At 42.1% G+C, this 14,084-nt stretch overlaps 1 protein-coding gene across 3 annotated transcripts in view; it reads right to left on the bottom strand.

Annotated features, from left to right (window-relative positions):
* KDM3A (lysine demethylase 3A) overlaps positions 1–13,607 on the bottom strand; it is a 29,739-nt gene extending 16,132 nt beyond the window's left edge. The window contains exons 1-10 of one of the 3 annotated variants that reach the window (XM_066185358.1): positions 13,527–13,607; positions 12,509–12,697; positions 9,900–10,049; positions 7,607–7,717; positions 5,997–6,099; positions 5,267–5,391; positions 4,714–4,786; positions 4,544–4,632; positions 2,242–2,393; positions 670–1,241 (exon numbers count right to left, since the gene is read on the bottom strand). In XM_066185358.1, coding sequence (XP_066041455.1) covers positions 670–1,241; positions 2,242–2,393; positions 4,544–4,632; positions 4,714–4,786; positions 5,267–5,391; positions 5,997–6,099; positions 7,607–7,717; positions 9,900–10,049; positions 12,509–12,679 — 1,546 coding nt within the window. In that variant the 5' untranslated portion in view covers positions 12,680–12,697; positions 13,527–13,607. Of the gene's footprint in view, positions 1–669; positions 1,242–2,241; positions 2,394–4,543; positions 4,633–4,713; positions 4,787–5,266; positions 5,392–5,996; positions 6,100–7,606; positions 7,718–9,899; positions 10,050–12,508; positions 12,698–13,089; positions 13,144–13,228; positions 13,457–13,526 lie in introns of those variants that run through there. The other 2 variants (XM_066185360.1, XM_066185359.1) reach the window with 2 other exon arrangements.
* Positions 13,608–14,084: the final 477 nt, after the last annotated feature.

The raw sequence follows: 14,084 nt of genomic DNA, 5'->3' as shown, positions 1-14,084 counted from the left end.
ATATAGAAAATAAAGAGGTGGGTATGTAGGGGGATTCCCAGAATCCTGAACAATCAGCAACACCACCTGATGCACAGCAGGATACATGACACCAGAAGTCTAGCCGCTTACAAAACCACAGCCTTTCTCCTCTTGTCCCATGTGAGAACCTGAAGAGCTCACCAAATGGAAAAGAAGAACAAGGTGGGTGGTTTTGGGGCTGAGTGGGTTTTAAATTTTGGTAGTGGTGGGTGGGTTTTTGTTTGTTTTGCTCTCATGACAGTTTTTAAATAAAAGCCCCTCTTGAACAGAGCTTTGTTGAGGACAACTTCCATTCCTAACCATGTTTGTAAAATTTAGGACTGTTACTAAAAGGTACTCTCATTATGCCATGAGCATCTGTATTCCAAACAGAACCTTGTTTTTGTAACCTCACTCTGTTCTTCTTGCATATATTTTCTAACAACTTACTTCTAAAAATTAATAATTTGTTCTTCCCCTTTATCAGGAAAGGGTGTTTCTCCAGTTTATTGCATGCCCATCATAAAAGAACATACAAATGACCCAAAATCCTGACTTACTCGTAATTTAAACTACTAATTTTGCATTTGTAACAAATTACCTACTTCTACGTAGTTAGAGAGAAATTACAACGATTTTCAAATGACAGGAAATTTTCAAAACACTTACTATTATCCTGGACCTTGGCACTTCCAGTCCAAAAGCTTTCACTTTCACTTTTGTCACAAAGAATCTCATTTGCATTTCTTCTAATAAAAAACTCCATGTCTGCAAGTTCATCAATCTTGTTTCCTTTGTGGCTGCTGTGGCTGTTGCAGCTGCTTTGTGATTTAACCCCACACTCACTGAAGGACAGAAAATGAGCATCTGAGGTTGAGGGTTTGCAATCTAAAGTTCGCTGCAGTTCGACAGTGCCACTGCCTCTGGGTATTGCTTTGGAAGGGTTGGGATGCTGCAGCTGCTTTATGGAAATGCATTCCTTGGGAAAGTTTGTTGTGGCCTTCGTAAAAGGGTCATTAGTATTCTTCAGGTTGGTTCCTTTTTCATTAGCTGAATCAGTCAAAGATGAAGATCTTGAGGCTTTCAAAGAGGTGTATTTACCATTTTGATCACTAGGATTTTGTGTTTGTTCTTTAGACATAAAGCCCACTTTAGGAAAGGCCGTCAGATCTTCCGTCAATGGTTTAACTCCAGTATTAAGACAGGAAGGATGAGTTTCCGGTAAGCTTCGTCTGCATGTGCTGAAACACAACATGCAATAGTTAGGAAAAAAACCACAAACATGTCAAACAAATTAGAGCATCAGTTGCTCAGTCTAGCCACATTTAAAGCTTGAAAGAACAAAAGTAGTTATTTAATTATGTGCTTTGTGTTCCGATGTATGGGGATTTTAAATTTTGTGTGAGGCTGAATAGGTTTGTGTTTTTTCAGGTGTTTTATCTGGGTTTGACTTATTTTTTTAAGTGTTAGAACAACAAAGCTCTACACCCATGTAGACACACACAAATTTGGGTATTGCTGCTACTCCACTACCTTCCTTCACAATTAAATAGTTGCTTTCTCGTTTTCTCCATGCAATTGTTGAATAACCAAATGCATTTCATTTGCACGTCTGTAGATGACTCTCAAGGAACTTCTGACTGGCAGCACAAGTCAGTATGCCAGAGACTGTAAAACCTCTCTCACTAAAAACCTTTTTAAAAAGTCATATTTTCCACATTCAACATGTGAGAGACACAAAACTAGTAGAAAAAACCCTATTAGCACTTCAAATTTGGGTTTTCCTGTCACACTGTTTCTACCATTACATCCATTTTGTGCCAGAACTGGGGTTAACAAAAGTTCAAAGGCACTGGTGTTCAACAGAAATACAACTGAGGGCCTGTAGCTGGTCTGCAAGAAAGCAGACACCTGCCTGAACATGTTCTGGTTTTCTTGCGGGCAGGGAAGGAATGCATTTGACAAAGCAGGCACCACACCTATGTATCCATTTACACATGGGGACAATGAAGCAGTGACAGTAGCCTGGGACATAGAAGGGGCACTTCCCTAAAGATAAGAACATAGCATTAGGAAGTAAATTACATATCCAGGGGAAGCAAGTCTAGCACTTTCCTATGCTGGTATTACAGAAGAGTAGTTACTACAGCTCTTTAAAATGACCTCAGAGCTCATTCTGCTAAGGATCAGAATTATTTTTGGAGGCAAAATGTCTGTTTAAGCACAAAACTGTTTCCTTACCCCTGAGGAGTTTCTGCACCAAGGTTGGGTGGTGAGTTGGCTGGCAGGGGCAGGCCTGGGTGCCTTTGGTCTTTATTTGCAGGAGTACATCCCAGCAGTGCTTCACCCAGCACAGTTGGTACTGACTGCACATGTCCCTGACTGGGAGAAACCTGCAAGTGAGATTTTAACAGTTAGGAAAATTCAGGATAACAAATCAGGGCTTTGCACAGATCAGCCTGAAAGGAAAAATATATTAAAACTCTTCCTACCATGTTTAATAAAGCCAATTAAAGGTCATTCAGTTCATGAGGTGGAAAGACTTTAAAGTGTCCCTTCAAACCCTACAGGTTCCATGAAAGACTGTTCACATTATTTCATTTCTCCCCCAATTAAAAACAAACTCTTTTGGGGAAGCACATTAAGCAAGTGGAAAGGAAGACAGAAAGCCCTGCTCCTGGTAACTGCCAGTGCAACAATGTTTCTAAAGTAATTGCAGCAACTGGCAGCCAGAAATAGATTTCCGAGCTCAGCTGAAAATCCCAGAGAAAATCGAAACCGTGAAGTCTGACAGCATTACCCAAGATCTAGATGTGAACTTTCTCATAGCAAGAAAATCTTTGCACCAGAATTCTAGAAAGTGTTAAGTAAAGAAATCCTACATTGATTAAATCACCATCCTAAGAAATCTGTAATCCATTTATGAATACAACAGGCCTACCAAATTAGCAAGTGTCTTTAGAATAGTAGTTTTTCTGTGAGGGTCCTTCCCTAGCTCCAACATCCATATTTTACTCCCACATGCTCCACTTACTGCTGGGAAGTTACACTACAGGCTCAGTAGCATCAGCTCCAAAACATTTCCTTTTTGCTTTGGTATTACACAGCTGTCAGGCACCAAGTCAAGCTCTCAGAAAAATGCAGCAGATAATAAACTCCACACAAGAAATCAGTACTATCACATACTTATTAACAAAGAACATGGCTTCAGCTAATCGCTCCCACATACTCACATCCACCAAAATGAGAATAACAAATAGCTTCTGGTTTCCTTACTAGAAAGCACATTCATTGTAACCACTCTGAAAAAATGGTTGCAAGGCTTTTCCCAAAGAGTACAAAAGTGATAAATGATCCAGTCCTTTGAAGGAAGGCAGACTGGAAAATCAGAGGTAAATAACATCACTGCTTTAAGGAAAAAACTATGGTAAAACAAGTTACGAATTCAGATCATGGTAATTCTTCAGCAGGGCATTCGGAATGTGAAATACAGACCAGATTTGTGTGTGTCAAGCAGGCTGCTCAATGGCTGAATTATGCAGAAAACTGAAGAGAGGCAAACTGAGCACCAAAAGCTGCTAAGGGTACCCAAGCATGAAAAGTGGAAACACAAGACTGCAATCCTTTGCTCTTCCTCAGCAGAAAATGCAGGCTAGGACACTTTCTCCATTGAGGCTCTTATCCTGTGCTTGTTACCTCATGTTGGTTCTTTGTGAGGTTGTTAAAAGACTGCTAAAAGACTATATCCAGCCATTAGCCAGATCTGCACAGCTGACTCTACACACAACACAACCCCCTCCCTCCCATTCCAGAGCTTCCTGAAGACTGGCTACTCCTGCCTAAAATGCGGGTTTGGGTCTGAAACACTTGAGAAGAATTACAGGGCAAGTCTGAAGTACTGTTCTTCAGCCAAGCCATGACTTTTCATTTGCATTTCCACACTTAAGTTACCCAGATTGTCTTTTGACCTTTGAGAGTTTACTTATCTCTCAGTGATACCTGGCAGGTCACTCGCAAAAGAAATAAAAGTAGGCATGAGATTACTAGCGAAGTCACATCCCCTTTCTGTACTGAAACAACCTTCAACTGCTGCTTGTGCAGCTTGAATCCTCAAAATACCCAAATGCAGCTGAAGGTTTTGGGTTCAAACACAAAATAGTTAAAGAAAGAACATGAAAAGCAAAGGTTATAAACTTCACAACTCCTGTGAGGTTTCTCCCACTGCAAGAATGCATGACCAGGCAGACCAAGTCCTAAGGAGAAGGAGGGGGCAAAAAGCACAGTGAAAAACCCCCAATCAAACAAAAATCAAGCAAACAAAAAACCCCAACAAAACACCAACATTCAAGGCTTAGTAGCTTTTGCTCCAATTATCACAAGGCAAGATGTTCAATTCATGCTCAGACAAGTTTGAAAGAACTCAACTCAGTCTCCAAGGGATTATATTTATCATTCTACTTTGCAATCTAATCCTTATTTAAGATGTTTTGAGAAGTGACATAATCATTATGTAACAGCCACATATAACAGAGTGAGACATTACCTCAGGAGAAGATTTTGTGTGTTTAGCATCAACACTTCCACTGTTCTCAGATGACTTCCTTTTCACACCCCCAATTCTTTTTGATTTATCTGGAAGAGAAGGTGATCAAGATTAGTCTATCACAAATAACCTACTTCAGTGTTTGAAGGACAAAAAGTAATGGGTCTTACCACATTTTCCATTGTTGTCATATATGATTTCAACATGAATTAATTCTGGATCAAGAGTTTTTAAAGCTGGAATCTTGAAAAGGACAGGAAACACGGAAAAAAGCCATTTAGAGACGTGAAACTCTATTCAAATATATTTATTTTAGACGTGGTGGTATGGACTAAGCTTAGACACTTAACTTCTAGGTTCTTTGAACACCAAGCTGAATTTAACATCATACCGTGTGACAGTGTTTCTGCATAAAAACACAAACTGGTGCTTGAGAGCACTGTCTGCACAGTACAGAGAGCAAAGAAACCAACATCATGTTTGCTTCATTCTTAGGATAAAAATTTCAGGTCTCCCTCATTTTTCACAGAAAGATATTTGTTATTTAACAATCTACCAGCAGTATAAATAAACACTTTAGGTTATATTGTTCTGCACTACCCTGACACCCATGTTTAAAGATTACAGTAAAGACAGAAATAAAAATGGTGTTGGTGGAGATATAAATAAAAGTTTGCACTTATTCCCCATATCCATTTGTAAACCACTGCAACTGGTTCCTACCTCTTGACAGTTGACTTCTAGAGTCCTTGTAGCTGGATTACCATTGACAACAACTGCTGTGAACCACTGAGTAGAAGGGTCCAGGCTATAAATCCGAATTTTTGAACCAATGATATTTTTTCCACCTACAAAATTAGGGCGGGAAAAAAGAGCCTAAGACAAAGGAGGCATGAAGATGACTGCAGTTATCAAAATTAATTTCTCCTGTCCTTACAGTATGACTGTAAGCTGCAATATTTATCCTTTCAAAAAAGTCACTCCCTGCATGTGCAAGCACATAACTACAAATATACTGGCATGAACCCAGTATTTAAGAATTTAAAGCTGGCAGACAAAAGTAATAATTTTAAATTTGACTAAGAAAGGAAGCCTCTATACAACACCCTGGAAGTTTTCATAAACAAGCAACAAACTGAAAAAAAACCCCAAAGTTACTTGAAACAATAAACAACTCAATTTTTGAGAATTGCTACAAGTTTGATCTATTTCACAAGTACCAGGCCATCTATACCTGCCTAAATTACATATTCACTCTTTCAAAAGGAATACTTGAAACAAACTTCTACAATCCTTCACTTTTTGCATTCACTGCTGTGAGAGTAAAATCAGTATTTTTAAAAAGCTTTTATCCCCTAGAACAGATTACCAATTAATTAAACCAACACTGCAAGGATTTCCCTTTGGACTCGAGCATTTATTGCCAGTGTTCCGCTCCACAGTATGTCTGTACCTTGGACCAAGCGTGTCTCATCAAGGTGTTTCTTCACCAAAGCCTGAATTTCTTCGTTTACATTTTGATCATCCTTAAGAGAAAGCCTGGAACTGTCCACATCCTATTTCAGGAAAAAAAAAAAATTAACAGAAGTCTGCATTCAGGATAATGCTTTTAACAAAATCCCACAATATTTAAAAACAGGATGGCAGTAACTCATACAATTCCAGTTCTCATAAACCACTTCCCCATCAGTTCTAAGATGCTGGACTGGAGATAGGTAACAATTCCTTATCACTAATTTGCAATAAGTGAGTCTGCAAGACTGATGTGAGCTCTCCAGGTCTACTTTAATACTGTTCTGAAAATAACCCAGCTTTGTTGTAGTACATTGCTAATAAGCAATAAGTTTAATTGAACCAGCCATTCTTAACTTAGGACTTTAAGCTCTCATAAGCAGCAGCATATTTGTCCTGAGCATATGCAAATGAAAATATTTTATGTTTCTATTTATGATAATGCCAGGATCCAGTCCATCTCAAGACACCATTATAAAATGTTTATATGAATGAAAACAGAGTAAGCTACACCTAAATTATTCATTTTTCTTCAGCATAATGTATGTGCATTATTTTTTCCTCTCGAATTCTTGAATGAGAATTGATTCTGAAATGGAAAGGTCACAGCAAGGTTCCACCCAAGGCTCAAAGAGTGCAAGTAAGAAAAGGGTTTGGGGTTGGGTTTTGTCTTTTCAACCCAGGCATTGCTCTGATATTTGTAAGAGGCAGAAAACCGAAGAACTAGAAGTCAATAAGCTGTTATTCAAGATGCCAGTAAAGCAATCTTTTCCACTGCAATGCTGAGATAAGGCTTCTGCATAAAAAGCCTGCTGTTGAGCCAACATAAGCAAGACAACCATCTACAACTCAAATTTGGCTTTTATTGACACTTGTGCATCTGCTGACTGTTAACAAGTCAGAGTAGAACACCTAGGATGGCACTACTTGCAGTCTCAATGTGGGACAACCATTATTTTATTTCATATAGTTTACAGGTCTAGAGGATAGTTTCCTAAAAAGGCTAAATTCTTTATCTTTAGCAGATACTATTCCTCCAAACACCTGCCAAGGGACAATTCTTTCAACCCATCTGTACCTAATTTTCACTAACAAACTTTCCTCTGGTGGTCAATAAAGGGAATGTAATACAACCATCTCATTTACATTCTGCCCAATTCCTCATTTGTTTATGATTAGCAGTGACATGCTTCTGTTAAATAGCAAGATTTATGCCAGACATTCCTGCAATTCCTTGCACAGTAATGACAGTCATGTTCAAAAGAACAAAAGGAAAACTATTCCAGGTTATCCCCAAAATCAACATGCAACTGCTCCCACCTGAGCTGAATAACTGTCCTAGCACACTCCCTCATCCAGCTCTCCTGAATCAGCTCCAGAGGGTTTTTAATCAGACACATTACATTCAGAACTGATATTTATGAGTTACAGAAATAAACACCTACTACAAGTTTTTACCCATCTGAAGTTTGCATTTTGGTTACATTACCCTGATGCATCCTAAGTATCAAGAGATTCATCTTTCATCTTTACAATGCAAGTCAAGGTTACCTTGATGGGCGTCAAGAGGTCTTTAGAAAGAAAAACACATTTCTCTTCACCCAGGTAGCGCACGGAAACCAGTGATCCCATCCCAGCTTTGTCCACTAAGGACTTGTAGGTCTAAAAAAAGTGATAAACATGTTCTCAGAGACAGAGGAACAAAATCTCATTATTCATCCTTTGCATTTAAAAAATTACTTCAATTTTGTTTCTATTTTCTCTGTTAAGTTACCAGATCTACATGCAACTCTTGAAAACAAAACTAGTTTCCAATAAAACTTCTAATACACACCTAATGAAAGTTACTGGACTCCACTTGAAATTAAATTCAGATAACAGCATGAATTAGGAATTCAGTGCAGGTGGCCATCATTAGCAATTAATCATTCATGTCCACAGGAAAAATTTTATTAATGTAATAATTCTAACTGCATATTTATTACTAATAAACCTCCTTATGGTAGACTGGGGAAATAACTAGCAAATCAATGAAGGTCTGCAGCATAGTTTACAATAAAGTTCTCAAAATTTGTGTTACACTGATAATACACTGAAACATTAATTTAGACACATGTGATGATTTTGACAGCCTCACAGCTGTTGTAACACTGCAGTGTAATGATGAAGTTGTGTTCAGGTATATCAAAGGCTTCAAGAACAGCCAAGAAAAAAAATTTCCTTTAAAAGCTTCTGAACATGTCCTAATGTGTTCAAAATGAAATTTTGTCTGTGACAGTAGTAGTGACAGTAACTGATCTGAGAAGACAGGCACCAGGAGCCTGGAGAAACAGAAGTAACAACTGTGACTCCTCCCTATCTGAAAGGTGTAATTGTGCCCCATTTACAAAAAAGAAATCATTCTGATAGGAGCAGAAAGGCTTTTTTCAACCAGTCCTCCAAAAACCCAACCAGATACTCTTTCTTGTCTTCACCTCAGTTAGGACAGCACTAGCAGAGGAGGGACAAGAGTCTCTCCAGGAGTAACTGGGCATTATAAGATTTTCCACAAAGCTACTCCATTTGTCAGAAACACACTCTCCTATATACTTGAACCAGCAAGTTGTAGTCAGGTTTCAAATAAATTAATCCACACACCTCTTCTGTGACCTCTGCTTTCCTGCCTTGTGTGATGATAAAGGGAGAAAAAAAGTCTTCTTTGCCAAGGCAAGATCCAGGACTGGCCTACATGTGATCCTACATCTTCCTTTGCTAAATGAGCTCTGAAACAAGTGCCCTGCATGAACTGACACATCAAACACTTCAGGTGGAAAACCTTATGCCAAAATTGAAGGCAAGTATCCAGTAAGGACTATTCAGATACTTGGAAATGGACAACAGCTCAGTTTAAATATGAACGTTTTCAGAACAAGCTGTCAGTAAAATCAACCAGAGGAACTGCTGATATTAATGCACAGCCCAGGAAATAAAATTAAGGATTTATATTTCCACTTCCTCTCCCATTCCATTGGTTCCTACTTCCAGTAAGTCAATCTGCTTAGATTGACTTTGCTTAAGAAAGAAAGACCAGCTAAAATGCAGGGATATGAATTACAATGCATACCTTATACCTAGCAAAGTTAATAGTATTAAAACATAGACTGCATCTTCAGCATAATTCATGTGCAGGAAGTTTACATGTTCCCATCTTCACTTATCTCACTACTTTATTGAGCAGCAATATCCAAAGTAGTCAAGTACAACTATACTGGCTGAATACATCAAGAAGTGCTCCCAGTTCACCTCCCCCCTGGCTAATTTGCCTATTCAGCCATGCATGGCAGGTACAGAAAGCTTAGTTCTCTCCTTGTACAGTACAGCTCAGCTTTTTGTATGCAGAAAATCTAAACCTCACAAATCATTCATGCCAGGCAGGCATCACATAAGAGTAATCTGAATTATTTTTGTCTCAGGATCAAGAATCACCATAACACTAACTTGAGGCAGAGTCAAAAACCTAAACTAAAAACACAGGCTATCCTTAGAAACCTATTTTTTACACTTTTTCTCTCTATTCTTAGGAGGAATTTCATGGAAGAAGAAACAAAACACAAGACTAGAGGGAGAATGAATTAACAATGTACAGAACAGGGGTTTAAGAGAGAAGCAAAGTACTAAAAATACATCATTGTGTCCACCAAATTCAAATGCTGATAAGCTCTGTCAGCTGGAGCTGCATAAAGAGATTTTCTCCCTTCCCAAGACACCCAGGAATGAGGCTGTCCTTGAGAAATTCCCACTGGTGACAACACTGTCCCCAGAAGGTGGAAATGCAGAACCAGAGTCAAGCCAAGAGTGTACTTGCCATTGCAGGCCACTGGACAGGAGGCATGGACTGGGTTTTTCTTTCAGCCAGCACCAGCTTTTGCTCCACCAGGAATGCTATCATCATCCGGTTGTAGACTTCGATCCATCTCCGCTTCTCCCAGGATTCCTCATCAAATTCTACACAGATCTACAGAAAGGGAGCAAAGTGAATGAGTGACTACCTATAAAATTCAGACACATTCAACGTGGAAAAGATAAAAGAACCAATTTACTCAAAACTAAAAAAAAATCATTAAATGTACTTGTAATCCCAGCATGATTACTGCCTGTCACATAATCAGGCAATCACCGAAGCATCCAAGGTTGACCCAGTATTTAATAAGTAACAGTCCATGTTAATTGGTTTAGCATCATTACTGTCACATAAAATATTTACATTTGAGTTTACAACTTACAAAAAGTTTTATGTTGCTCAAGGATAGTTAAATATGTTAACACTGTCACCGGTGTTTACAAGCAGGGAAAAATACACACACGCTCCCCAAAAGTCCACAGTAGTGGCACATGGATTTTCCACGAACTCTAGAGCACTGGAATAAACAAGCTGGTTTTTCTCCAGAAACATTTTAAAAACACCAATCCCAAGGAATAACTTCAGCCAATTTATTGAAAGCACAAATGACAGTAGGACAGTAAAGGTGATCAAGTTATGTAATGTATGTATTGTGAAGAAGGTCACTTCCTGACTGCTTTTAACTGTTATCTATCCTTATGAATTTCAGAAACAACTAGGCAGATTTTTCAAAAGGAAAACAATTTCATGGCAAAAATATGACAGCCTGTGCAACGTCTCTAGGATAGCATTACCCTAATTTCAAAGGCAACATGGGAGATCAGCAAATTATTGGAAAAGACCACAAATACAACTTGGCCTGAATACAGGAATTGGAACATCTTGGTAGAGAACTCTACTCTTGGAAAAATCATTTCATCTTCCCAAAGAGTACAGCAATCCAGCCTAAATACATTTAACAAACTGAACAGAAATCTCAGTTGAATGAATCTCAAAAACATTTCCTGTTGTTTTATCATCCCTCCCAGGGGAAAAGCAAGTGAAAACATGCACACAAACAGCATTACCACAGCCAGGAGTCATAGAACTAATGCGTGCAGAAATGAATTTAGTAATTTTGAGATGCACAGAAACAATGAAAGAGATGAGCAAATAACAACCAGAACCAGAATGGCTTGTTTTGTCTACTGCATCAACACTGCACACACAGGAAAATACAGCTGAGAAAATAATTTCAACAGCAGTTGACAGTCCCTCTATACAAAATAAAAGTTGAAATAAGTACTTCTACTCTTTTACAGGAGAAATACTTAATCCCCCCTTCTCAGTCCATTATTATTTCGGGTCTATCATGCTTGCACAGAGCTTCGTGAGGAAAGGAGATGGGGCGTGTTCTGGTACAAAGCTCTCCACACCTCCCACTGCCCACTCTGCAACTTCTTTAACACTTCAACTGGAGAACACATCAAGTCAATTGCTTCTGGCAGAACCGTAACCAGCTACAAAGCTCACAATAGAGTCCCCACCAGCAGCCCCTTCTCCTTTGCAGAGAAAGTCCCTGAGAGTTTTCTGCACCGAGAACCTCCTCCTCACTTACCAGCACGGCACTGGGCTCAGCTCCGCGCCCAAAAATGGACAAAGCTCCACCCCTGCCGCGATCCACAACAACAAGAAGGTAACAAAGTTTACGCTTTCAAGAAAGAGTTAGAAAAATCCAAAGTTTCGTTTCGTTTCACAAGTAAGGGATACTTCTTGAGTTAATCAGAGGTCACTAAGTTCTCATGACCGAAAAAGAGGAAAGGAGACAGTTAAAACGGAAAGATGGTGCTGTTCTTTGCTGTCACAGCACAGCCGTCCAAGTCCTCTGTAGAAACAAGCACAATGTTCAAGACGTCGCTGCTACAATGGAGTTTTGTCCTTGGGGAGTAAGCACTCAGTCTACACTCTAGTAAAGTGCCCAGCCATGGCTGAACACTTTTAATGACTACAGTTGCCAAATAAAGCCCCGGAACAACTTCACAGCCAAACCTTAAACATCGCTTGACTTCCACACAAAATACACAGCTAACCAGGCCTGCAATAACTATGCGTTCAAAACCCCCCTTGGTAATCATTAATAAGAAGAGGCCACCATGCAAGAAGAGTCCGAGAGACCTCCAACACCAGGCATGAATTTGGCATGACTTTAAAACCTAAGTACTTGTTCTGACTAGCTGCTCCAAAGAAATGCCACCAACCCCAACAACACTGGAGGGTTTCGGTTTCAACTCTGGGGGCAAAAACCTGTTCACAAGTGGCAAGTCCTTACACTACCTTTAGGAAATAAACCAGACACAGCGGGTGCGGTAAAAACCTGCTTTTCAAAATGCCGGTGGAAGAAAATACGTTTATAATTAGTTAGAGATAATTTGCGGCATTAGTACAGGAACATCGGGGACTTGGGCAGTGGTGCACGTTTCCAAAACATGCTCTCCCCTCGAGAGCAGCACGTGCACAAACGAGTACACACACCCTCACCGACTTCCCCAGTCACACTCTTGATTTAGCAGGTCTCTCTGAAAGTTCCCGGTTACCTTCAGATCTTGTTTGGATATGTCCGTGTGTGACACAGCCCGGATCCTGCCCGATTTCCAGGGCCATTCCGAGATGAGGTTGGCGTCCCACGTCCTGTCCTCCTCCTCCGACAGGCAGAGGAACCTCTTCCCTACGAGCAGCGACCAGCTCCCCTCGAGCCTCAGCACCATTTTAACTCATCGGGAGGCCTTCAGCGAGGAAAGCGACGGAAGGAGGAGAGAAACACACAGGGCAGGGCGGTGAGCGCTTCCTCCTTCCTCTCCCGGCCGGCCCCCCCGCTTCTCCCAGCGCTCCAGCCGGACCCCCGGACACCCACAGGTCTCCCCCCGCCCACGGTCCTGTTAATCACTACTCGGCGGGGGTGGGTGGAAGAAAACACCAGAAGGTATTTCCAGAATGGCTGCAGCGCAGCTCCCGGCCATTCCCACCCCCGCCGCCTCTTTGTTTCCTCCTCCGAGGAGCCAGAGCGCCGGGCGGCAGTCGAAGGGAGGGAGCAGGCGACCAGGCCAAGCTTCTTCCGCCTCACCAACAACCCAGCCTGCCCACCCGGGCAGATCTCCAGCCCTGCCCCTGCCCTCACCTGCTCCCCCCCGGCCCCGCTGCCGGCGCACCCCGCAGTCACACCGGGCACGAGTCCCGCTCCCCTCCACCCCCCCGCCCCGACCGCCGCCGCGGCCAAGCGACACTGTCGGTGCCGCGCCGCGCTCACACCCCCTCACCCGTGCGCGCGCCCCCGTCCCGCACAGCTATTGGCTGCGCCGCGCCAGTGGGGCGGGGCCGGTAGCGAGTCTCCCGCCGCGATTGGCTTGAAGGGGCGGGGCCCGCGCGCCCGGTCACACCCCCGAAACCGTTGCTCAGCAGATGGCGGATAAAAAAAATAAAAACGATGTATCCTTCCGCACGAGCTTCGAGAGAAGGAGTCCCTCGGGGCCAGCCCGCGGAGCGCCCGCAGCCGAGCCCCAAGGGAGGCACGAACGCGCAGTGGGCCGCGGTGCCTCTCTAGGTCCGTGTCCCCACCTCGGGAGCGCCGAGCCTCCGGCTGTTGGAACTGCCTTTAGGGGCGGCGGAGGGATCGAAGTGAGGCCAGAGGGTGTGATACGACCTCTTATACGTGCGGCTCGCGGCGTACTCAGATATAGCACAGGGGGCGGTGGCACCTGCGGGGCGTCTCTGCGCATGCGCACGGGGTGGGACCAGCACCTGCAGGAGGTCCACAGGCCGCCATCTTGTCATGCTGAGGGGAATGGGGGCAGGCAGGTCCTGCGAGGCAGGGGATAGCGTACAGGGTGAAATATCACAAAATAACAATGTGCCCGAGGTTTCTGGGGAGGATGGCGGGCTGTGGAGGCACTCCAGTTGCGGTTGACTGAGGTTGTGTAGTTGCATCTTAAAGCAAATGGCTTCCAGCAGCTGATGCCTTTTACATGAGACCCGTTGTGTTCTTACAAATAGCGAGACAAGATGACAGAATCATAACTGGTTTGAGTTGGAAAGGTTCTAGTGTCTTTCTGCCCTCACAGGGAATAATTTCTTCCTTATATCTAATCTAAACCTATTGCCTTTCAGTTTAAAGCC

This window comes from Chamaea fasciata, unplaced genomic scaffold, assembly GCF_029207755.1.
Source record: "Chamaea fasciata isolate MVZ Bird 193981 ecotype frontalis unplaced genomic scaffold, bChaFas1.0.hap1 SCAF_6, whole genome shotgun sequence".
Taxonomy (NCBI): Eukaryota; Metazoa; Chordata; class Aves; order Passeriformes; family Sylviidae; genus Chamaea; species Chamaea fasciata.
This window is presented reverse-complemented; position numbering and strand designations above follow the sequence as displayed.